Source organism: Peromyscus californicus, unplaced genomic scaffold (genome assembly GCF_007827085.1).
Source record: "Peromyscus californicus insignis strain IS unplaced genomic scaffold, ASM782708v3 Scaffold_21__1_contigs__length_65335640, whole genome shotgun sequence".
NCBI classification, from domain to species: domain Eukaryota; kingdom Metazoa; phylum Chordata; class Mammalia; order Rodentia; family Cricetidae; genus Peromyscus; species Peromyscus californicus.
The window spans coordinates 60,923,025-60,948,789 of NW_026294514.1; the positions used below are offsets into that span (position 1 = coordinate 60,923,025).

Below are 25,765 nucleotides of genomic sequence, written 5' to 3' on the forward strand. Positions count from 1 at the left end.
TGCCCGGTGACCCAGGCTGCTGTGTTACTGCCAACTACACCCTGCTGCATGGGTGTTTGTGGCCTCCTCTGTTCTCTGGGACTTAAAGAGCGGATGGTGTCAAGTGCCACCTTGGCAGTATCACATGGGATAGTTTTCCTGCCCTAAAAGTCATCACGCTGACTTAAAAGGAAAGAGAACAAGCTGCTTGAGCCCCCTTACTTTGAATAACAAGGCATTTACAACCATTGTGCATTGGCCAAAAACACATGAAATACAGCTACTTTGTGAGTCTCCATCCCTAACACCCTCCTTGTGACATTAGTTTCTCATCTGAAATTGGATAGTTAATGATACTCTTTTCCGAACCAGACAATGAGAGAGTCTTTTGGGAAGAGAAAGGCATTTATTGCAGAGTGGAACTCATCAAAGAGAAAATTACACAATTTGCCACACGCCTTTCTTCATGGCTGCTTCTGCTTCTCTTCCTGTCACGGATTCTATTCAAGAGAGAAGGAGAGGCAGGTTAGACCACCACGATATGCATCCGCATCCCTGAGGAGAGGCAGGTTAGACCACCTTGGTGTGCATCAGCATCCCTGCATTGGAGGCCCGGCCTGGGATTCCTGGGAGTTGCTCAAAAAGTGATCCAAATGCCACAGGAGACCTGAACAGCTACACAAAGCAGCCTGCTTAAGACCAAAGAGTGGGTGAGAGACACCACAGGAAGATGAGGTGACCTGGTCAGGAGACAAAGACACAGCCTCACAAAGGGAGTTCATTTCTCAGAGCAGGAAGGATCAGAGAGACTCCTTGCAAAGACTCTAGCCAGGTGCTGGCCTGTGAATGGGGGATGGAGGAGCCCAGGAAAGCAGTGGCTGACGAGACATGGTGGTAATCTGAGGAGATGGGGCTGGAGATGAAATTTTCACAAATCCACCCACTCATTCATCCATCAGTTAATCTGTTCAGTAAGCAAGAATACATTAAACATTGAGGACTGTAGAGATTAAAAAAAGACAGCATTGACATCCCAAAATATTTAAAGTCAGAAAGTAGTGGAGAAGATGGATGTCTCTGAGGTTTCAGATGTCTGACTACAGACACTCAAGGCAATCAGCTCCTGGAGAGGGCAGTGAGTGAAATGCCCTCAGGTAAGCTGGACAGGACCTGGGGATGGAGGTGAAACCCAGGGTCTAGTAAGAACTGCTTACTGTGTGAGCCTTCTGTGTGAGGTAGGAAACCAGGACACCAACAAGGGGTACAGACAGAGACCACACTACTGGAGTCATTGTCCATGTGCCATAGTACTCGGGAGCTCAGACACACCCTTCAGGTTAGGGGGCCCTTCAGAACTCAGACAATATGGACTGCATTTCAAGAGGATAGGAAGAGACATAGAGCAAGAGATGCTCAAAGGAGCCGAGGATACACCAGCTACAGAGTGCATATACCATGGCACAGTCAGTCCACAGTCTCAGCTCTGTTTGTGGGTTCACCCGCTCACTCATATTTGCTTGTACCCCCAAGTCAATTCTCATGGCCTCTTGTTCGGTTGTGGACAAGCTTAGAGTGACCCAATCCTTGAGACATCCTGTCTGTGTCGTGGACCCCCCCCCCGCCCCCCGCCCCGCTGAGGTTCAGTGAGGAAACATCTTATCTTTTTGTTTCAATTCTCATGTTCTAAACGAAACAAGCGTCCTTTGTAAAGTTTATTTGCTATTGTGGATTTTTTCCCATGTTTTAACTTTGTGTTGATGGGTTACTGTTTAAAATGTCTTGCCAGGGTAGTGTTGTGTAGTATTCCTAAGTCCAAGAAGGCTGGGGCGGACTTTATGGGCAAACCTATATGTTCTACGGTTCTGTGTGTGTGGGGTGTGTGTGTGTGTGTGTGTGTGTGTGTGTGTGTGTGTGTGTGTGATGTTTTGTGTGTTGGTGACAGAGTCCTGGTCTCTCAGATGCTGTACAAGCACCCTGCCACTGGGCTGCAGCCATTGCCTTTCTGATAGTTGATTTTCATTCTGCAACCCTGGAAAGTCTTGAACTTGTGACCCTCCTGCCTCAGCCTCTTGTGTAGCTGGGATTTCTGCCCTGCACCACCAGGCTCAGCTTGGATGTGTTCTTCTCTAGCCAGAGTTACAACACATTGGGCATGCGTTTAATGTTAAAAAAAAAAAAAAAAGAAGACTCAACAAAAACATTCAATAAGGTGTCTAATCAGAAACACACATGAAACTGTGTTGCATACTACTCTATTAAGGAACTGTCAAGAATACAGCTCCGAGTTGCTGCTGAGACTTCCTCCATTCCCTGGCTCCCACTCTGGCCAAAACTCCCTGTTCTTCATAGAGCACTCTTCTTCCTGCTCCTCAAATGATCACGTTCCCTAGGGTCTGAACCTCAGCCCTTCATCTACTCACTGCCTCCCCTTACGTTTCTCGTTGATGCAGTGATTTAGCAAGTCCATGTTCTCACATGTGTAGACCATAACTAATGCAGCTCTCGGGAGCTCACTGGACCTGGTAAAACAATTGTTAAGAGCTGCAGAGTGCAGGAATGAAAGCCAGGGTAAAGTGGAGAGTGATCAGGCTCTTGCCTCTTGGGCCCTGATGGGGTTCCCCACCTCTTTTCTTGTGGGTTCTGGATCCCTTCGGTAGGTGAGTATGTTCTGGAGATGATAAGAAATTCTCACTAATGAGTCTGAAACATGAACAATGAAATCCCTCCCCAAGAGGCCAAGGTGTCTCAGGTGTTAGGGAACAGTGCCCCCACCTGGTTGGTGGTGGTAGGTACGCTGCTCAAGTTATGGCTAGTTATCAAGAACATATAGGGCCGCTCAGCACATCATAAATGGATCTCAAACATTGAAGTTTCATGTAGAGATGTATCATAAGAAAAAAAACAGAGGTGTAGGAAGCAGAGATGAGAAGGTAAACAACAATCCCAACAGCATCTGTGCAAGCAGGACCTGTCTGAGCACCTTGCCCCCTTCTCTAAGAAACAGATGATTGCTATAGAATTGACATAAGGCAATGTGTGTGAAGGGACTAAACATGTGAGTGATGGCCTTCCTGGGTGTGGTGGCTAGGCACAGAGAGGACATTTGATCAACAGTGGCTGAAGAAATGAGTGGGAAAACCATGGGACTGATCTTTTCACTATTGGCTTATAGAGCAAAACCATCAGACCTGCCTGTGGTGATATTTTAATTGTGCTGAAATGTTTTGTCTACACTTGCCTCTGCCACTGCTCTTGGGGACAAGTTAACAAGCCTATGGACAGCCACAGGGCAGAATAAAGAAAACGCCCTGGCTCAGATTCTTCTGGCCACTCCACAGTTGACAAGACAGAACTGTCTCACTACAAAGATTAAGAAAGTGTAGAACTCTCAAGCAGATCCTTCTCAACATGAGACTTGGGCCCTGGTTTTTCCAAACTTCCTATTTTGGAGTCCCACTAACAAACAATGCCATGGCTACTTTATTAAATAGTACGTTTCACTCTCTACTCATGCATTAAATCATTTGCGGCAACCTTAAAGGAGCCTAGAACAGTATTTATTAAATTACAGACACATTTCCTCAGCTTCTATTTTAATCCAGGGACTGGGGCAGGCTCATGATAAAGTGGAAAAATGTGATTCATTCACAATTTAAAAATAGTAATCTCACTAATGGTCAATCACCCACTCATTCTATCCTGGCTATTTAATGAAATTAATAAAGGATATTTTCATAAATAATTTTATATAGACACTAGGGATACCTCCAGTAATCATTGAACTAAAATAATAAGGATGGCTAGGTAAGGCACCTGCAAAAAGTTCACCGTCTAATGGGAAGAAAAATAAATCAAGCCTGACACACAGCCTTGGAGGTGCTGAGCCCTGATCTCAGGGCTGGATGCCTGTTAGAGGCCACGGTGCAGGTTTAGAAAGAGACCAGCTGAGCCCAGAGCACACCGGGGCTGCCTCCTCACTAGACCCATTGTGTGACTATGACTAGCTTCATTTTGTGACTCTCTGCAACATGGTGGACTGTTTCAAAACCTGCCCTGCTAAAGGTCACACGAGGGCAGAGACGTAACTGGGACACTAGCGAAAATCAATGTACAGGCCAAAGCTGCTGCATTTGGCCTTCAGTCTGTGCTGCGTTTAAAGACACGTGTTTGAGGTGATTCATTTCTTTGCAGATGTTAGATGAGGCAACTCTATTGTGACACATGCATGCATGCACACTCGAGGTAATCATATCATCAATACACAAAGCACAGCCGACCCACTGAGAATTCTTTCCCCACACCCTGCCCTCGCTCCAGATGCTCTACTGGGGCAGTTTTCTTTGTATGTATGTGAAGAATGTGATGAGTCTCTTTCTTCATGATGCATAGTTTCCTGATCTCAGTAAGAAGCTGGTTTTTATTTTTAGATTAAAAAGAAAATCTGCCGCTTGCATCCATAGTGAATTTTCTCTCTATTTTAGTAAAATGTCAGTTGACTTCTTTCAAATTGTAAGTCGTTAAAATTAATTATGCCATGCATGTGAAAGATCCCAGCACCTGCTCAAAAGACACTGAGCATGGATGTGCCCAGTGTCGTGGACTGATTACAGGGTCCTGCAATGAATGCTCAGGAAGCTCCCTGAACTCAGCAATGAGAGTATTTGCCTGTATGTATGTATGTGCACCATGTGTGTGCCTGGTGCCCTCAGAGACCAGAAGAGGGTATTGGATCCCCTGGAACTGGAGTTACAGATGGTTGTGAACTACCATTCCAGTGCTGGGAACTGAACATGGGCATCATGGGAGCTCAGGGGTGTGGGGGAGGGGAAGGACAAAGCTAGACATGTGCAGAGCTAAAGCAGGAAGGCTGCTGTGAGCCTTTGGGGCATTCAGATCATGTCTGAAAGCATGCAGTATTGTACACACTATAAAATGAGCAAAGGGCTGCTGAGATGGCCAGCAGTTAAGAGCTGCTCTTGCAGGAAACCTAGGTTCAGTTCCCAGTACTTGAGGGCACCAGGCACATATACATACAGGCAGGCAAGCACTCATCCACATAAAATGAATAAATGTTTTCTTTAAAAATGTAAAGTGCATGAATGCTAAGGTTTTGTTAGTAATTTTGTTAGTAGTTTGTGTGTCTTCCTGTAAACATGGCTGCCCTTGAATCCACACCTGTAATTCCAACCTTTTATTTAATTTTTAATTTTTTAAGATTTTCTTATTTTATGTGTGTGAATGCCTACATGCATGTATGTGTGCCGCATGTGTGCCTGGTGTCCACAGAGGTCAGAAGAGGGGGCTGGATCCCTGGAACTGGAGTTATACATGGTTGTGAACCACCCTGTAGGTTCTGGAAATCAAACTCAGGTCCTCTGCAAGAGCAACAAGCACTCTTAACCACAGAGCCATCTGTCCAGCCTCTGCAACTGGATCGTAAGCTTCCTTTTAACTGCATCCTTCATGGAATCCCTTTGATGCTTGTGACTTTTCAGAACACTTATCTGCTTGCTCTCATGCCTGGTGATTGGGAATGTGTGTAGCGGTGAGACTCCACCATGCTGAGTGACAGTTTAGTAGACCGGGGCTCGGCCTACAGCTCCCCAAAGCACCAGGGAAAGTGTAAAAGCCATTGTTCTGTTTTTCTCACTGTCTGATTTTGCACACCTCTGCTTTACCCCGCAAGTGAAGTCAGCATCAGAGGGCAGCAGAGGAAGATCAAGGGCTCCTCATCTATCAGGACAAACTCAAGGACAGCAGGCAAGGCAGGCAGTGTGGGATGGGGCCCTGGGGCCGGGATGCTGTCAGTTGTCAGTAGTGAGGAAGGAAGGGGCAGGCTGTAGTCAGATAAATGTGCCTGTACAACAACCATCCTGGCATCCCACAGATACCAGGAGATGAGGAAGGACAGAGAAGAATGCTCAGTGATGCTCCCCAGAGCTTTAAGTTGGGAAAATTAGGTAGGTAGCAATGGCATCAAAAGAAAGGAGGGTAGCAGAACTTCTGGATCTCACAGTAGACCCATGGCCAGTGCCTCCCACAGGCAGCTGACATAAGGACCCCGATCTTGGGACAGTGCGACACATTTGAAGATAGCCTACCCATCAATGACAGTGATGGACAAGTAAGAGGAAGAGATGGCAGCGTGATCTACAGAAGAGAGAAAGAATGGGGCTGCGAGAGTACACGTGGCCAGCAGTGTTGAAATGACAAAAAGAGGATTCCATGAAAAACGTTATGGAGCCTCCTGGGAAGAAAGAGTGGAGGGAAGGAGGGTTGGGGTAGAGGCTGGCTGAAGCAGGGCCTATTCTCTCTGTGGTTTGTAAAGTGGAGAAACTTGACCATGTCAGTAGCAGCAGATGCCACGGGGGAAAGACGGGGGTCCATGAGATGGAAGCACAGTGGTTGGAGGAGGCAGGAGGCAATGGAAAGCCAGAATGGACACTAAGGAGCATGGGAAGGAGGGCCAGAGCCCTCCGAAGCCACGGCATTTACTCCAGGTTCCTTGTGCTTCTAAATGATCATAATGTAAGTGCTCTCTCTTACCTCCAGGATGTCACTCGAAGCCAGAATTTATTCTTGCTCTGTGATGGAGGTTCTGGAACCTTCTATATGCAAGAGGATGTCCCCTTCTCACCGTCTCTAAAGATGGAAGGGGGAAGCAGAGACTTGGTCAGGCATGAATTATTGAGAACAAGTCAAGCACAGCCAGAGCCCTCACTGCCCACGGAACACCCAAGGCACCATCTCTTGTCTTCCCCAACAAGCCTCAGGCCCTCTCATGTCCCAGCGGCCCCCAGAGCTGACTTCTCACTCTTTAGCCCACGTGACACCCTCAGCCGCAACTGCAAGCCCTCAAGGGCAGGAACTGTCACATCTCTCTTTCAGTCCTCCGTGGAAGCCACCCCAAGCTTGTCAGACACATTTGTGGAATGAAATTAAATCATTATGTTCAAAGGCATCTCGGAGACAGCTGTACATCTGCATTAACGATGCTCCAAGGCCCAAATGTGCTTAAGTGTTGGCTTGGAGATGCCTTCTGACACACACAAGAGGACTGGTCGCATGAATTTACATCTGTACTCTATTTTTCATCCCTTGTTCTCTCTGTACACCACCCCCTTTGTGTGTGTGTGTGTGTGTGTGTGTGTGTGTGTGTGTGTGTGTGTGTGTGTGTGTCTGTCTGTCTGTCTGTCTGTCTGTCTGATTGTGTCTCTGTCTCTTTTTGTTCCTCCAGTGTTCTTTGTCTTTTGCCCTCTAACTCTCTCTTCCTCTTTCTCCTCACTGGGGAAATTTGACATGTTTTATGAACACTCACACATCCCTGTCAAGATACCCATGTAGTAAGAAACTAATTTTCAGTTCAAAGCCCATGGGGACCTGAGACCTTCCAACAACCAAGTCAGGAGCTTGAATACCAATCCTTTGTCCCCAGTCAACATCAATTGAAAGGCTCATCAATAACCTATCTACCTCTTCATATAGTCTCTGATTCAGAGATACCCAGCTAAGCTGTTCCTATGTTCTTCACCCCAGAAACTACAAGATAATGATGGCTTGCTGTCAGAGATGCTGAATTTGGGAATATGCTGGTGTGTAGCAATCGGTAGTAAAGTTCCTATGTAGATTAAAAGTCCGACTCATCAGATTTATTTCCTGTTTTTGACCATTTCCAGAATCAAATCCCAAGATCTAACAGTTCCTACTATAGCAGACATTCAAGGACTAGGCTGTGGATTCTGAAGGCAGTTCTGTAAGAAATGTCGAAAAGAACACTTGAGCTGTAATCATGGCTATGTCAACTCTGTGTGTGTGTGTGTGTGTGTGTGTGTGTGTATGTTCTCCCAAAGAGACAAACCTTGGGGGGATTTAAAAACTGAAGTTTCAGGTTTAATTTCTAGCACTCAGGATCAATTGGAGCGTGAAGATGAGACATGTGTGGATATCGGTGTCACTTATTGTAACAGGGCTCTGGACACAGGGTGGATTTCACAATGCTGGAAACAAGTGTGGAGAATGCACAGACCTGGTTCAAAGTCCTGGCCTCTGTGCTCGTCACATGACTGGGGACAACAGAGTCCACCCTGACTACATAGATGAGGTTGGGTCCTGACCCTTCAAGGGGAACACTGCCACACACTGGCCCCTGTAACTCAGATAACACATGCAGGGGGAATAAGTGCGTACAAGTTCAAGGCCCTCTTAAGGGGAACCTCTGCCCCTCCTGCCTGCAGAGATGTTGGGACCACTGAATGGAAAAACATCTGTAGAAATAGAGAGAAGTACCTTACAAAAGCCTCCAAGGAGGGTGAGAACACAGTGCAGCCACAGTATGGGTGTGAGAGTCAGAGGGGGAAGCCCTGGTAAGCAGCAAGTGTGGGGGATGTACTCTGTGTCTGTCAATTAACACCCAGTGTTTTCAGAACTGAGCTCTTCTGGGTGTAAGTGGTGACCACAGGGCTGACAGAGCCTCCCAGAAGACTGGAATAAGGAAACTGACCGTACAAGGATGGACTAAAGTTCCAGTTTCTTCGTTTACTGAGAAGTCTGGTCAAGTCTGGTAAAGGAGGGAGATAGTCAGAAGGAAGGTGGCCCAGAAAATGCTCCAGGTGGGACAAGAAGAAAGGCCAGTGATGACTTTCCAAGTTGACTTAATATTTGATTTCTGGTGACTTCTGTGTCAGCCAGTGTCTCAATGTTCCCTTCTCACGGTTTACAAAGCAAATTTATACATTAATGCTCTGGTTTGTTGACGTGATTTCCTACTTCAGGGTCTGTCCTTTGTGTGGCGGCTTCAGTGTGGGCCCTGCTGATGAGCAAAGGCTCCAGTAGCAGCTCCCAGGAGGAGGAAACAGACCACTTACCGAGTGACCGGTCCTGGAATCGTTCGCTTCTGGACTCATCAGAAAGAAAACCTGTAACACATTAACAACGATCAGGCCAGTCTTCCCCACCCACTTCCAGAGAGTGCTGTAATCCTGGAGCTGAACCTGCAAATAGGCTCCTAAGACAGAGGAGCCGTGTATGACAGCAGAGGAGTTTATTGACATTAACGCCAATAGGAAATCTCATCAGAAACATAAAAAAGGGCTTCTAAATGGCAGAGCATGAACCTGATGCCATTTACAACTAAACATTGCATAGGGAGGGGAAGTAGAGAGCCTTCTATGACCCAACCAAAACACCTTGAGAGACAGTGACATGAATGCCGGTCACATGACTGGAGATGGCTGAGTCTACCCTGATTGGGCACAGAACCACACTCTAGACCCTACGGCATGGATGGTGCATGAGGGAGGAATGAGCATGTTCAAGTGTGAGGCCCTCTTAATGCATATGCTGGTTAGTTGTTTGTCAATTTGACATAAACTAAGTCATCTGAGAAAACCTCTACTGAGAAAATGCCCCTACCAGATTGGCCTGTATGCAAGTCTATGGGGGTGCATTTTTCAATTGATGACTGATGTGGGAGGGCCCCGCACACTATGGGCAGTGCTACCCCTGGACAGGCAGTCCTGGGTTGTATTAGGAACCAGGCTGAGCAACTATAGAGAGCAAGCCAGTAAGCAGCACTCCTCCATGGCCTCTGTTTCAGTTCCTGTCTCCAGGTTCCTGCCTTGAGTTCCATTCATGATAGACCATGATTGAGATGTGTAAGCCAAATAAGCCCTTTCCTCCCTCAAGCTGCTTTTGGTTGTGGTATTTTATCCCAGCAACAGAAACAGGACTAGAACAAGGGGAAATTGTCATTTACCCTACCGGCCCGTAGCTGGGACCACTGAATGCAATCCTGTATGGGAAACTCTGTAGAAATACTTAAGCAAATGGTTGCATCATTACCCAGTGAGATAAGAAAGAACAGAAGTAAAACCAAGTGTTTGCTTTTTGTAATGACTTTAATTGTTCAAAGGTTATCTGTAGAAGATCTAGACATATCTAGCTTGAAATGTTTCCCAGAGAACTGTGATTTGAAGTTGTATGAAGGAAAAAAACAAATAGTATTTAAAGGTCATAGTTCTCAACTTACCAAGCAGATAATCATTTCTCCGTCTGTAGGATCTTGCCATGTCCCCAAAAGTCATCTAGAGAAGTTTAGATATCAGGATGAAAGAGAAAACTGTAAATGCTACATAGAGAACTTGGATATATAATGCATTCAGTGAAATAAGGGTAGGTCTCTGTGGTATCTAATGTGTATATTAAAGAGAGCACAGTAAGAGGCTGGAAAGATGGCTCAGTGGTTAGTTAATTAAAACAATTTCAGAGGAAGACAACTCAGGAAAAACAGGTGGGATGATGCATGCCTGAATCCTAGCAGTCAAATGGCAGAGACAGGGAGATCGTGAGTTCAAGACAAGCCTGGGCTGTAAAGTGAGACCTTGCCCTTCCCACAAAGAAAAGAAATGACAGAAGCCAGGAAGGAAGGCAAGAGGGAGGGAGGGAGAAGGCAGGAAATCCCATGGAGAAGAGCAAGTTACATGAAATTTCAGTCGAAGCCAAAGCTTTCACTGTGCTTCTAAATGCTGCAGAGCAGAAGTGGAACTTGATAATTAGACCAAGTTCAGGTCAAAACATAGAGCTTTAGAGGAAATGTCTCTGTGAGAATTCCAATTTACACTTATGAGATTAATAGCAGTTTGTAGAAAACTCCACAGTCCACACACTTCATTATGAAACAGCCAAGGGGTGGGTATGTGGACTCTACAGAGGGCATTAATGCTCATATACAATTTTTTTTTTTTTGGTTTTTCAAGACAGGGTTTCTCTGTGTAGCTTTGGTGCCTGTCCCGGATCTCACTCTGTAGACCAGGCTGGCCTTGAACTCATAGAGATCCGCCTGGCTCTGCCTCCCGAGTGCTGAGATTAAGGCGTGCACCACCACTGCCCAGCTATAATTCTTGAGTTAGAGTTTTATGCACTTTTTAATATAATGTTCATAATAAAGCTCTATCTCGGCAAACTGAATAAAAATAGAACATGTAGAGAAAATTATTATACAGCTGCACAGTAGTAGAAAAGATTTAAACACCAGTCAAGAATATTACCCCACTACAAATGAGCAAATGATATAACTGTGATGTTAATCACACCACTGGAGTCTAGAAGGTTCTTCTTTGTGCCGTATTCCTGACCATTTCTTCCTCAGCATTCTTGTATTCTTTCAACAAGTATTTACTGAGCACCTATCTGGCATCAAGTACAAACGAGGCAGACGAAAACTAGCATCCTCCAGCCTCAGAAGGTGCAGTCTAGTAGGAAACGTTGTCAAGGACGTAATAGGAGATCAAGTCATAAATGTATATCATTGATTTCATAGTAATAATGTAAACCACTTTGTCATGGCTAATGTTGGCTGTTAACTTGATGGGATTTGGAATCACCTAGGAGACACACCTCTTGTAGAGTCTATGAATAGGTTTAAGTGAGAAGTCTCACACTAAATGCAAGTGGTGCCATGCCATGGCATGGGGTCCTAGGATGAATAAAATGGGGAAAAGAAGAAAGCCAGCTGAGGACTAGCACCCCCACACCTCTCTACTTCCTGACTTCAGACACAGTGTGACCAGCACCTCACAGCCCTGTCACTACAGCTAAGGCTGTCCTTGCTGCCATGCTTTGCCTACCATGATGGGCTGTCCCTTCAAACTGTGAGCCCAAAGGAACCCTCCCTTAAGTTGATTTTGTCACTAATACATTGTCCACAGCAATTAGGGACAAAAAGGCTGCTTCTGCCACTGACTCAACATCTATGATCCATCAGACTCTGGAGTTGGTGTTTCACATCCTTTGACGCCTCATTTGGGCTCACAGGGAGGATGAAGACAGGCTCTAAGGTGTCTCTACACTACAGATTAGCATGTCAATCACTCTGGAAGTGTTTATCTAACCTATCTCATTCCCTTTCAAGGCTGAAGGCTCAGAGGCAAGTCAATATCCTAAACCTGAGGTCATTTTCCATTCCAGGAGGATCAAAACTTTCAAGGATGCCCCTCACCCTACCCTGCAGAGCAATTATCCTGAAGGCGAGGCTGCACCCTGGAATAGAAGTCATCACATGTAGGAACTAGGCTGGTTCCCTTCGGCAAAGAAAGTGATTAATAGTTTATCAATTTACTCGATTGGATTGCAGGGCAGATTGGGGCTGAAATAATGATGAGTCAGTGATGGGGGCACCATATCTTGCTAAGAATTGCTTAGTCATACGTATGCCTCTCACCTTCTGCTCCCTTTTTTTTTTTTTTCTTTAAACCTAGACTCTAGACTCACGTCTAGACTTCAGAGATGGACATGGAGGTCACTGGACCCTTTGGCCTATTGCTCTTCCCACGGTGGCCCTATTAAACAAATCTCTCTCTGCTCTTCACTGTTTCTTTCACTGGTTTATTGGAATGGTTGCCCCACCACACCTGCTGGGACTGCAGCCCAGGCCTTTGTCCTAAAAACTCTGGTGACAGCTGGTCTCTTTATTGTTCAGCATTTAATACGTGAAGAAGTTGAAGATCATGGAGGTTAAAAGAAGGCTAAGAATCCTGACCTAGAGCTGCAGATCTAACAGTTTTGAACACTGGTCCAAAAAAAACGCCTCTGTGCTCTCCACTGAGCTACAGACTTGGGTGTCAGACTTTGAAATCTAGTAAGTGATGCTCTGAAACCAAGTCCTGAATCTCGGGGAGAAAAAGTGAGAAAGAAGGAGAATGAGAGAATGAGAGGGTTAAAAGGAAAAGGAGGAAGAGGAAGGGACAGAGGAGGAAGAGGAAGAGAACAGAAGAGAGAGAGAGAGAGAGAGAGAGAGAGAGAGAGAGAGAGAGAGAGAGAGAGAGAGAGAGATTCTACCAGCCCTGTTCCTCTGGAGAACCCTGACTAATATGCTGACTGGTTATGTTTTGGTGATTGTGGACAGCTAGAAAGTTTCTGGTTTAGATCAAATTCCCTTGGTCTATCTTAGCCCCCAGTAGCCTTTTATTGCCCACCTCTATGTATGGCCTAACATCCTTGTGATCATCAAGTCAAATCCTTTGGGGAATGTACAGATCCCTAGCTCCCAGAAACCCCGAAGCTAAAAGTGACATCACATGCATCCGAGGCCCCCAACGGTTTTCCCTCTTTGCTGTATTGCATCTACACAAACGTTGTTGAGAATCCCTTGATTTTGTACTTTAATTGTTCTGTGCCTATAAAAACATGAAATAAAAAAGCAAACTACCACGCAGGGACAGAGCGTTTGGGGTCCACTGAATCTGTGCTCCCAGGCCATGATCACTTACATTTAGCTCCCAAACGAACTATTTCTTATTCCCTTTGAGGTAAGAGCTGTGCTGCTGTATTTTGTGTTGGGGAAGTGAGGTGGAGAGAAGTAAGGATTATGGAAAATGAGACAGTAGTTGTTCAAGGGAGAATCCAGCTGTGTGCGCAGAACTCTGTCTCCTGGCGTCCCAATGATGATCCAGCTATCCTATACAACTGCTCAGCTTTCACAGACCATCCCCAGACCCAGCTGGAAGGAGACAGGCCCCCATCATACCTCCTCGCTGCTGTTGGAATCAGATGCGGAGGCCCAGCGGCAGTGAGCCCACACATCCTGCACCTGTCCCTTGGACATCTGCACGGTGCTCCTGCAAGCAGCTCTTGGCTGCAAAGACAGAGTCATGAGTTGCTTCTTCAGCACCCTGTGGGAGGGGTTATAGCCCCTGGACAACAAACTGGGAAATAATGCAGGGTTTGCAAAATGAGGCAGAAAGGGGAAATTCACAGAGGTGGTTCAGTTTTCCAAAGCGAACACTCTGCAGAACTAAGCAGCAATAAAAAGAATGTTTAAATATCTCCATGAGTTTAATACCAGTCTCTGAGAAAAGCCCGCCTTCCCTCATGAGTAAAAAAGGGCTGTCTGAAATCTAGTTTTGCTTTAACAGAAACAAGTGGGAGAGATGGCCACATATTTGACTATATGACATATACATACATACATACATACATACATAGGTATGTACGTACACACATATATACATATATACACACATGTATATATCTCTGTGTGTGTGTGTGTATATGCCATATATATGGATATGGATAAGTCACTTGGCACTAAGATTTAATTAGAAGTGCATGCCTGTGACAGACCTTTGTAAGACAGAATCCCATTGAAGTTTATGAGATACATAACCAAATTATTCCCTTTCTAATGGACCTCGGGAAGTCACTCATTTGGCTGGAAATATTTTGGATCTGGACCAGTGGTTTCCTTCTGATCAGTGAGGGTCCCACCCCACAACGACTGACCATTCTGGTCACAGGGAATGCAGAAACAAATAGGCCATGTGACCTGAAGGAGAAGGGGAGACACTCTGCAGGCAATGCTCAATTATGGACAGTGTACCAAAGTGAGGCTCACAGTTTCACACTCATGTTGGGTAGAGTTTCAGATGTGCTGGGGCTTCTCTTTGCTGTGGGCCTCTTTGCATCCACTGTGCCTGATACAAACCATCCCCACCTTGTGAGACTGATAGAATATTTATGGGAGAGCTCATCTGTACTTTAGAAAACAGGACACTGGGGCAGTAAGGGTTAAAGAATTGACCAATATCACCAAAGACTGCAGATTCCTAGCTCAAGAGCTCACTCCCTTAAGCACAGAACACCCAGTTCATGGCAGGAAATGCTGTAGTGACCCAGTGTGTGATTGAGTGCCAGACAGGCAGTGGCCAGGCTCCTTTGGTGACCCCTGACCCTCTCCTGGCCATGGAAGTAGTGAGGGTCTCCCTTGCATTACTTTCTGGGTCACTTACCACATAGTAGCCCCTTCGGAATGTACAGGAGGAGGGATCACCAGAGTCTCTCAGGCATGTAGTTTCCTGAACACTGAACTCCAAGTTCATGACCAAGGTGTCTTCATCCAGGACATTGACCTTCACAAAAGCAAAGCATGGATTTGCAATAGACATGTTTTTGAAATTCATGGTGCTGATATGATTCTTTCTGCCCAATGAGAAAATGTTGACAGAATCACCTACTCACTGGAAAAGCTATGTGTTATCTTAGTATCCATGTGGTGACATGCACTCACATTGAAGCCCATAGAGAAAAGCCACACAACATTGACAACTGTGGAACCACAGATGAGTGTGGCGGGCACCCCTCAAATCTCAGCGCTCAGAAGGCTGAGGCAGGAAGTTCCAAGCTGAGGCCAACCTAGCCTGTATAGAGAGATCTTGTCCCCAAACAATAGTTAATGGAAGGGAAGGAGGGAAGGAGAGAAGGAGGGAGGGAGGGAGGGAGGAAGGGAGGGAGGGAGGGAGGGAGGGATGATACAGAATGTATGCCTTCACACCAAGGCCAACATTGCTTCTGAAGATTTACACTGACAATTCCTTCTCTGTGGAGTCTGTACTTATGAACTGACCTAGTCACCAAATATTATTTGTAACTCCTAAATTAGTCACCAAATACTATTTGTAATTCCTAAATTAGTCACTTAGATTTTGCCATTGTTCCTGGAAACACTCGAACTGGCAAAGCTTTGAGTTACCCAATGTACATGTCCTCAACTAACGGGAAGGAGGAGGTGAAGTGGTCTGCCTTCTTGTTCCAGCCTGTGCGCTGTGAATACAGTGCTTGTGTTCTGTTGGGAAACTTGTGATTGGCGTTTGGGTGCTTTCTTTGGGTTGTCTTGGTCCCCAGGCTAGTGCTAGAGTCTGTCTGGCATCAAGAGTAAGAGACTGTGATGTGCCTTGTGTAGAGAACACATGCATTCAGTAAGAGTTCTTTGGGCAGAAATCCTAGATTCCTGGGCAGTGAGTTCCATTCTAATGAATCTACAATGTATATTGTACTAGGCACCAATAAGCTAAAAAAAAAAAAAAAAAAAAAAAAAAGACCTCACAAAAATAAGGCTACATATTGAATGTGTCAGTGAAAGTCTTGTGCCCCAAAGCTCTTGGGAACCCCTCTCTTGATCTTTCCGAGGAGCCTAGTGTTTGCCAGTTCAGTCTAGAAAACAGCAAGAATAGATTGCATGGACTCGAAGTGACATTTTCTTAATGGAGGCACCATACATGTCCACCAATTCCTATAATAAGTAAACGAGCCACAGGCCATCCCCTGGTTGAGCACTTTTGACCTATGACTAAATCTACATCGTTCTCTAATTTTTTTCAAACTTCCTGAAGAAACTGGGTGGTCTGAGAACAGGGGATCTTATGATGCACCAAGCCCCTCCCTGTGCCCTGGGCACCTGAGGCAGGGCAGTAAAGAAGTCAGGCAGCTGTGATTCCAGAGTGGGTACCACCCCACAAATGTCTGCAAAAAATAAATAAATAAATAATAATAAGCAAGACCATTCTGGAAGTTCGTACCGATGAATGACAGCAAGTAAGCGCGTGATGATGGGGGAAAGGGAGGAAGTAGTTGTGTTATTAAAAAAAAGACACAGAAGAACCTTCCAGAAGAGGGAAAATGTAAGCAGAGACTCCAAGGACAGGCCTTGTTGTCTGAGGGAAGAGCAGAGCCCAGTGTCCTGGGACAAAGTCTGACCCATGCTACCAGCGCAGTGTAGAGAGGGGAGCCTCATTTCCTGCAGTGCTGGAGAGATGGGGAATGTCGGACAAGCTGTAGTCTTGTCAGCCATGGGACGTCTACAGAGTACGGAGGCAACCCAGGCTTCTCTGTCCACCCACGGTAATTTCTGCTGCCAGCATCCACTCGGTCATACCCTTATGGTTCTCTCTCAAACATACTTTTTCATTCTTTCTGCAACCAGGCTAGAGGGCTGGGTTTCCAGGACCTTGTATTCGGCTTCTCTTGGAATTCCAAATTCTGTCTTTATACTAATTAGCTCTCCTCCCATTGGATGCAAGCGGCGGAAGCAGCCTTCGGCACTTTGCTGCTCACTGTCAGATGCCGTAGTTTCCTGATGGGGTTGTAAGGGGGTGCAGAGAAGAAAGGCCATCTGGCTAGTGAGGAAGCCTGGGTAAGTCTCCCTCACGGAGGAAGAACACAATACTGAGGAGTAAAGGCCATCTCTGCTCTGTAATTTTGCAGAAACTTCGGTGGCCCTGTGTGCACTTCCTGCGACATTGTGGAATGCAGAGCTTGAGGAACGATCATGGAGAATGCTGCTTGACCAATACACTCAAATGATGGGGGAGAGTGAAGGAGGAGCAGGAACAGGCAGAAAAGCACGAGGTGGGGGAGCAATACTCTGAGACAGCAAGTATCTCACTAAGTATCTGTTAGGATCACATAAGTTATCTTTAAGTACATGAGCCTAGAGTCAGGCCAAGATGGCCACATGTCCGAATATTCTGGGTTAGCCATGTTTCCCTGTGTTCCTATTTAATGAATTGCCTTGTTCTATAGTGAGCAATAGCTAAACTATAAGTGAATTTAAACTGTTGATCTGCAAATTTGGCAAGAGGATGTGGGTTTTACAACACTCTAAAAGAATTGCATCCGGTGCCAACAGAGCATGGCCTAGATGCCAGCAAAAGCAGGGTTGGAGAAAGAGGCAACTTCATTTGGTGTAGCTTTCTTTCAGAAGCAGTGTGGCCTTTGGCTGGCAGCTGCCTATACCCGCCTCCAAGTGCCTCCCCACAATAGTGTTCAGTGCCAGCCTTGACAGTCAGGTCCGGGGGCTGGTGCCTCATTATAGCTCAGCCCACATCGTCATAACCACACCCAGCTATAAAAGGCAACTGAAGCTGGTCAATGAATTTGCTTTGCATTCAGAAAAGAAAACACGGAACCAGTGTCTGAAAAGGGAGGCCAAAGGGACTTGTCCTACATGAAGGCAAGCTGGGAAAGCACAGTGTGCACTCTGTTGAGCAGCAGAGGAACAGCTAAGTGTAAGAAGCCATGGGTCTAGAGTAGGGTGGAGAAGAAAGGAAGCCGTAGAGACTATGGTGGCAGTATGGCCTCTCCGTGGTGGTAGTGGCGGCCTGGTCATGTGGCCACGTGGTTCCACTCTTGTCTCCATGAGCCTATCTGCTCTATTTCTTCCTAATCTTTGGCGTAAACATCAATTGCTTGGAGAGCATTTCTGTCCCTACCTTCCTCTGAGCCCCATTAAGCCAATAAGAAGACAGTGAAATCCTCAGGACAGGGGGCAGGAAGGAGAGATGCTCCTCTATGATACTGCTCCCTTTCCCCTTCATTTTTGCTACAACAAGTCACAGCAAGCCCAAGATAAAGTCACTTTGCTCAGTTCTCTGGGTGATCAGGAAACAGCACTATAAGGTTGACAAAGTGGGGCATTTCTTTGGCTCCGAAGCCAGGGTTTCTTTCCTATAAACACTGGGAACCCAAAGCTGAGTGAGAAGAGAGTCTCCTCACTAGAACAGCTCCTACTAATCCAACAGCATCCTAGGAGCCAGGAGGGCTTCAGAACTCTTCACCCCAAACCAGGACACGCACAGAGAGAAGCCAAGGTCAGAGGCAAAACACAGAAGGAAGAATCAGCTGTCCCAAGAAGCTTGGAGAACCTCGGGGCAAAAACTATAATTAAAATCTCTTCTCTGAAACAGTCAACATGAAAAAGGACCGGCTGTGATCTTTGTAAACAAAAAGATAAAAATGATCTATTCAAGAAAGCAAGCAAGGACATGGCAGAGATGTCAAAGAAGGTGGGGGAAGGGGTCCCTCCCCAGTCACTCACTCTTTTCAGGGAGCTCCGGGTCTCCTGAAACAGGTAAGGACTCAGAGATTGAGAGTTCACCTTTGCCACTGAGGCCTTGAGGGCTTCCTGCAGGGAGGAAGGGTCGAAGTCGTACACCGGGAAACCTGGACAGCAAGAACAGAGGCCGCAGTGAGAGGCGATGGAACCTGGAGAGGGCTCTGATCCCCTAGAGCAGGTGGCTAAGTGGGTCCTTTACCTAAGGCACACCGGTAGCACATTCCCAGCACCAACATAACGAGCGTCTGCAGCGTTGCCCACTTCATCCTGAGAACTGTGACCCAGGGCCCAGGAGACGCCTCTCCACAGCTTCAGGATGACAGTTCTTTCTGAGGGCGGCTGTCTTATCCTTGTCACCTGCGACCTGGCTGCCCTGGCTGGCTGGAGCAGTCCGGAACTTCAACAGCGATGATTGATTCTGGTGTCAATATTTACTGCTGACTTTTCCTGTGGAAAAGGTCCAGGCTGAGGCCACTTTTGAAGTTTGGACCTTTCCATGGGACTTTAGCCCACAGCAGGAGACATCCAGAGAAGCTCGGGTCTCCATGCACGGTGACTCTTTTCTCTCTTTGCATTTCATTCTTTGGGGGAGGGGACAGAACTGTAGACCCAACAAAATGGTGAATTTAAAGCAGTTGTGTATTTATTCCTTACCTGGCCCTCAAATTCCTGCACCCTCGACTCTGGATGCCAGTTTCCTCCCGCCCTAGAGACCGCGCACACGCAGAGTGATTTTGCCTGCCTGCTTAGCTCTGCCTGCCACCCCCGGTGCATGACAGGGACCATGATTCTGAAACCACAATGGCCGTGGCTGTGACACAGAGCATAATGAAGTATGTGTTGAATGAGGGAGTGTATGAATACACCAGGTCTCACTGAATTGTCTTTCAGGTCCTTCATTTGAAGCTGGCACTAACTTCTGCTGTATAACAAGTACCCAGAGCGTGCTGCTAAGAGAAAATGACCACTAAAATGTGTAATTCCATTAATTTTAACCTGGTTTGAACTCAATTCCATTAGACTCTTCCAGATTGAAGGAACATCACCATCTGGCTCCAAACACTCCGGTCTCGTTAAATGAACTGCAGTAATAAAAGCAATTGCAGATGCGCGGAGGGGATGAAGGAGGCGACAACAGCTTCGTGCTGCCAGCACGGGGCTATTGATTTTGCTTGACGCTTGCTGGGGTGAGGAGGGAGCGCTGGATTGCTCAGATTCTCTTGGCTGTAATTAAGTGTTAGCACCAGGCATGCAGGGTGGGCTCTGAGGAGAGCTAAAAAGCGATGGTTTTTAAAATGCCCCTGCAGAATTCCATCATGTCTTGTAAACCCAGAAGATTAAACGTAAGCCATCCAGACATGCTCATGCTATGGTGATTTCTTGTTCTTCCTCCAATGTGCAGAAATGTGTGCCACACTCATCCCCGCAATTTTCTGCTATTCCAACCTCAGATGCCTGGTCCAAGATATTCGGAATTAGGTGGCAGTAAGTGAAGCATCGTATCGCTTTTTGCACAGTCCCTGGAAAATCATATAAAGAGCATCACAGACCATTTAACAGGAGGACCTGGAAACACACTGAGCAAGAACCAGTGGGCAGTGGCTGCATCATAAACAAAGATGCGTTTTTCCCCAAGGTCACTTCCTTTTTCTCATCTCTGCTGTCATATTATTTGCACGGGGAGGGGTGGCGAATAGATCACTAAATTTAGAACAAATGTAAAAATGGAATCTTCAACTGATCCCCAAACCACGAACTTCACAGCTGCCTTCTAATTTCTTATGGCATCATGGTTTCTAAACTGAGCTCCATGGCGAAGAGTCTGCTTGCTGGCCTCATCTCAGTATTACTGTGCTCTGGAAATGTCAATGGCGTCGTATGGATGATCATCACACTGCAGCAGCAAAGCCCACAGCTTCAGAACCACCTAGGATTTTGCTAAAAATGTATATCTTTCATATACAGAAGACCCATCCAGAAGAAGCCAGCAGAGACTCCAGATACAGGACCAGCCGCTTTTATTTGACAGAAACCCCACCACCACTGTAGGCCCTGGAATGGCCATTCCTACATCTTGTGATTTAGAAACATTCTGAAATCTCTTGGCTTAGCTTCCACGAACCCTGAAGCTAAAAATGTCGTCAGATGGCATCTTAGACCTGTGGAAAAGCTCCCCCATCTTGCTGTAACCACCTCTCGGATGGACCCACCAACGCATTTCAAACTTGCCTTGATTTATGACTTTCTTTGTTCTGTAAAAACTATAAAAGCTTCATTAAACTGCTTCTATATTGGAACATGAAATTTAGGGTCACCTAAGTCTGTGTTCCTGGGCCATGGCTACTCAAAATGGCTCCAGAATAAACTATCTATTGTTCCTTTAAAGATGAAAGCCACAGGTTTTGTGTTGATACTGCCCTTCAATGTTAAATTAGTGCCTACTTTGTGGGAAGAAGAATCTGAGACTTACTGTCCTGTTGTGTGGTACCACTCACGATCATCTTGTGCTCAAAGGTGAGCAAGGCCAGACAGAGAAAGCTCTGGAGGACTTATACACACAAAGAAACTCTCCCGCCTTTAACTCATTGATTAGAGCTGGCCACATGGCTCTGACTAACTCCAGTTTTGGAGTCATCAGGAAAGCACAGCCCATCTTGTACTCCGACGGTAGATGTGGTGGTTTGAATGAGACTGTCCCTCATAAGCTCCTACATTTGAATGCTTGGTCATTAGAGAGTGGCATGACTTGAGAGGGATTAGGAGGCGTGACCTTGTTGGAGTAGGTGTGGCCTTGTTGGAGGAAGTGTGTCACTGGGGGTGGGGTGGGCTTTGTGGTTTTAAAACCCTAGCTAGTCCCAATGTCTCTCTCTTCCTGCTGCCTGTAGATTCAGATGTAGAACTCTCGAGTACTTTTCTAACACCATATCGGCCTAGAACTGGGTGCAGCCATGCTCCCCACCATGTTGAAAATGGACTAAACCTCTGAAACTGTAAGCAAGACCCAGCTAAGTGCTTTCTTTATAAGAGTTGTTGTGGCCATGGTGTCTCTTCACAGCTGTAGAACACTGACTAAGACAGAAGCAAATGTGAGTCACAGAACGCTAGTGCCAACCATGGACGGTCACGTGCCAGTCCGTGGACAGTGTAGTCGGGGTCACAAACAGACCACACCTCTGTGGCCATGGAGCACTTGAGAAAAACTGTAATGTAGTTTTCCTGGGAGAACAAAGAGTTGGAGAAATTTAGCTGTACAAGGTAAGGTTGGGGTTGCGACAGAAAAGAGCCAAGATTCCACTCTCTACATCCAGACACCGAAGATCTGAAGATTCAAGAAATAGCAAGAGAAGCCTACCATTTTGAAATATGAAGATAAAGAGCAGGGGGAAAAATAAGCAAAAAAGTTGTTTTTTCCTCCCAAAGTCATGAATAATGTCTTCAGCTTTCTGTTAACATGTGGTAGGCAAGGATTACTACTTTTTAATAAGTCCCATATTTACCAGATGGTGGGAATACATGTCTCTAATGCCAGCACTTGGGAGGTAGAGGCAGGTGAATCTCTGAGTTAGAGGCTAGCCTGGTCTACAGAGCAAGTTTCAGGACAGCCAGGGCTACACAGAGTAACCCTGTGTTAAAAAACAACAAAAAAAAGAAAGAAAGAAAGAAAGAAAGAAAGAAAGAAAGAAAGAAAGAAAGAAAGAAAGAAAGAAAGAAAAGAAAAGAAAAAGAAAAAAAGAAATAGCCCCATGTTCTTGGTTTTCTAAAATAGGTCAAATATTATTTCTTTTATGAAACAGAAGTTTGTCTTAAATGTAGAATTTAAGCTTGAGCATTAAGAGAGGGTGAGAGACATGTACAAGAAAGGTGGTCATGAACACGTGATAATAATCTCTGGCTCCTCATGAGATCGCCTCAAATATAGCTGTGAAAAAGAAAAAAAATAAACTGGATGTCTCAAGACTAGGAGAAATACCCCAAGTACTTAATATAGATGGTCTCATCTCTTTAAAATGCCCATCAGTGCCATGTGTCAGCCTGCAATCGGCATGCTGAATAGGTACTACCACCACAAATGCCAATGAGCAGAGACGGAAACCCAATCTTTCAACTGTGTTTTATTTAGAGACCTGGTAATCTGAGAAATCAGTGGATTAACACCCTAAAAAAATCCTGCCTTCCAGCTCATCAGCAAGCAGATTATGTAGGGAGACTCAGGAGGCCAGAGAAACAGAGGCAGTCAGGCATCCTGGAGCTCGATCTTGGCCCTCTGATCAAGTTATGTCTCTGAGACATGTGATGTCTGGCTCTCATTATCATCCCTTTCACTCCTCCCTCATTCTCTGGGTGCGTGGGCTTAGGCACTTCCCAAATTACTGAGTCTAGTTAATGTTCGCTGATATCAATTTGTACTCCTCCAGGGGCATCTGGGATGGAGGAGGGTTGAATCAAAACCAGCACACCATGAGCAGTGTTGGTGCTGACCTATTAACGTGTATGTGCTGACTCCAGCCTCCAATATGGAATCTAGCCTTCCCTCCATCTGCTACCAGTACCTGGAGGAGAAAAAGAAAGTGCATGGTAAGATGGCCTACCGACCCTTCCATTCTATGACCTTTCACAAAGCTGCGGATGGAAGGCCTAGAGTTAAGTCCTGTGTCTGGTTCCGCCTTCACTGTCAGCAAGCATGCCAGCACACGATGTCAGGGCAAAGGAAGTGAGGAAAGGAATGACCTCCATCTGAAGATACTCTGCAGCCTTGACGCCTTCAGTAACTGTATCTGGTAACAGATCAACCCCTCGTGCACCATAAGGTCACATGTCTTGATGCAGAACACAGCTCTCATCTCAAAGGGAGTAAGAGACAGTTTATTCTGTAGACAAATACAAATGGCTATTTCCCAGGAACACTGATTCCAGTTGCCCAAGTTTCTGACGTGGAAACGCCTCATGAAGGTTTTATAGTTACAGAACAGAAGAAAGACATAAGTCAAAGGATTTTTAAAAATACCTTAATGGAGACGTCAGGTTGACAAGGTTACAGTGAAACAAAGAAATCTACCCCGGGCCCTAGATGCTGTTTGAAGAGATACTTAGCTCTTGGATTGGTGGGAGCTGGCCATCTGCTAACATCCTAAAATGGCTTACCTGACGGTCGCAAGGATGTTCGGTGGGACACAGAGGTGGGACACCAATGACAATTAAGAAGCTAAAGACAGTCCAAGATAAAATGCCTTGATCTGAAACAGTCCAGCTCTCCACAGCCATGGTATTCAGTCTTCAATAGCAGGGGGGCATCGAAGTCAGGCCTTATTTTATTTTGGGGTTTTTGTCAAATTCATGTTGTTGAACCACTCCATCAGAGACCAGTGCGTAGTGAGGTTCCAGGAAGCTACATTATTTTTAGCTTAAGTTGTTTCATATACATTTTTAATTAAGATATAATTACCTCACTTCCCCCTTCCTGTTCTACTTCCAGATCCTCCCATAACCCCTCCACTCTCATACTGATGGCCTTTTTCTTTGATTATTATGGTTACATAATGTATTTGTGTGCACAAAGACATATGTGCAACCTGCTGAGTCCATTTTTGCTGTCTGTGTACATATGGTTCCAGACCTGACCATTTTGTATTGAATACCAATCAGGGGACTCATTCTGGAACTTACTGCATATCCAATGCTGGCCTCAGACTCGTAATCCTCCTTTCTCTGCTTCCCAAATACCGGACTTACAGCTGTTATCACTGAATCCAGCTTTATCCCCTTAGTCTAAATGCAGCCATATGTCTCCCATGGCCAAGGACTGTACTGAACACTCCCAGCATCCCAGTTGCCCTATAGAACAGTCATGACATGGTCTTCTCGGGGCCAACAAGGAGGCTTCTCAGAGAGGCAGGTGCCTGGCTCCTCTTGTCAACTGTTACATCGTCTACTCCTAGCGTGAGAATTATCGGTAGAGACTCACCCCAAGACCACCATTCCAGATGTGGGAGACCCGAGCACGGAAGCAGAGCCTGCTATATGGGCAAAGGTGAGGAAAACCTCAACAGAAGCCACAAAGAGCTTGTGTTCACTAAAACTTCTTACCTTGCCTTTTTCAGGCCAGGCCACTGCCTCTGGCTCTGCTCATCTCTGACTCCACATCCTCGGCACAATGGTCTGACCCTCCCTGCTCCTCTGCTGCCCCACAGGCCTGACACAGGCTCAGTGACAACCTCTGCTGTCATGATTTGCTCACTCTGTCAGAATCTTGAATTGTCATCCTCCTCAGACTGTGAGTCCTTGGGAGGCAGCAGAGACATGACTTATTACCAGTAATTAAGTTAATGAATTTTGAATGAATGAATAAATGAATTCAGATAATGGAACTGGAGTCTCCTGACCTGCTTCATATCGTATGAGATGCACTGGTACTCATCTAAACATTATCTCTCTTTTTTTACAATACTTTTCTAAGCTTTAGGGGTATTTCCATTTTAAAATGTGTCCCCTGTAAAAGTCAGCTAACATCATGGGAGAAATTAGTGTAGACATCTTAAAAGGAATAGAATATAAAGACAGAGGAAGACACACGGTAAAACTAGAAATAGAGAAAAGAGAGCACACACATCATATACAGAGAGAGACACAGAGACAGAGAGAGCAGAGAGACAATAAAGAGAGATGGCCACAGTGCGGATGCAGCTCATTTGGTAGAGGGTTTGCCTAGCACTCAGAAAACCCTGGGTCCAGCTCCCAGCACCACATCAGCCAGTCTTGATGGCACACTCCTGTGAGCCCAGGACTCAGGAGGTGGAGGCAAAGGATGAGGATTCAAAGTCATATTTAGCTACCCAGTGTATGTGAGGCCAGCCTAACCCACATGAGATAAGGGAGGAGGGAGAAAGGGAGGAAGAGGGTGGGGACTGTTTCTTGCTTCAGGTTATCACAGAGAAATGGTCCAGGAATAGGGCTCTTGTCTGGCGTGAAGAGCATCAGAGGCCTGCACTCAAAGTAACCACATGGTTCACTTCTGTGCACATTGTTACTGAACTCCAAACAACACAGAATAGTCAAAACCAATTAATTCATGTCAAGACCCGAGACAAGTTTGAGGCCTCTCATGCCTGTGGCATGGATGCTGGA

The 25,765-nt window shown here is 45.9% G+C and overlaps 1 protein-coding gene across 2 annotated transcripts; it reads right to left on the bottom strand.

Annotated features, from left to right (window-relative positions):
• Nucleotides 1-420: 420 nt before the first annotated feature.
• On the bottom strand, nucleotides 421-20,180 carry Spp2 (secreted phosphoprotein 2). Of its 2 annotated transcripts, XM_052749301.1 has the most exons (8): nucleotides 18,843-20,180; nucleotides 18,626-18,750; nucleotides 14,763-14,882; nucleotides 13,502-13,609; nucleotides 10,007-10,061; nucleotides 8,844-8,894; nucleotides 6,526-6,621; nucleotides 421-479 (listed from the first exon to the last, which is right to left on the bottom strand). In XM_052749301.1, exons 1-7 carry the CDS (start codon nucleotides 18,907-18,909, stop codon nucleotides 6,536-6,538), a joined length of 612 nt encoding a protein of 203 aa, XP_052605261.1. In that variant the 5' UTR covers nucleotides 18,910-20,180; the 3' UTR covers nucleotides 421-479; nucleotides 6,526-6,535. The 2 variants fall into 2 exon arrangements, with proteins under 2 accessions (XP_052605261.1, XP_052605262.1); XM_052749302.1 differs by lacking the exon at nucleotides 13,502-13,609.
• Between the last annotated feature and the right edge of the window lie 5,585 nt (nucleotides 20,181-25,765).

Coding starts and splice junctions, on each gene's coding strand:
- Spp2 (XM_052749301.1), bottom strand. CDS start 18,909: ATGAAGTGGGCAACGCTGCAGACGCTCGTTATGTTGGTGCTGGGAATG. Junction 18,751..18,842: donor GTGCTACCGGTGTGCCTTAG/GTAAAGGACCCA, acceptor CTTGCTGTCCAG/GTTTCCCGGTGTACGACTTC. Junction 13,610..14,762: donor TCCGAAGGGGCTACTATGTG/GTAAGTGACCCA, acceptor CTGTCTTTGCAG/CCAAGAGCTGCTTGCAGGAG.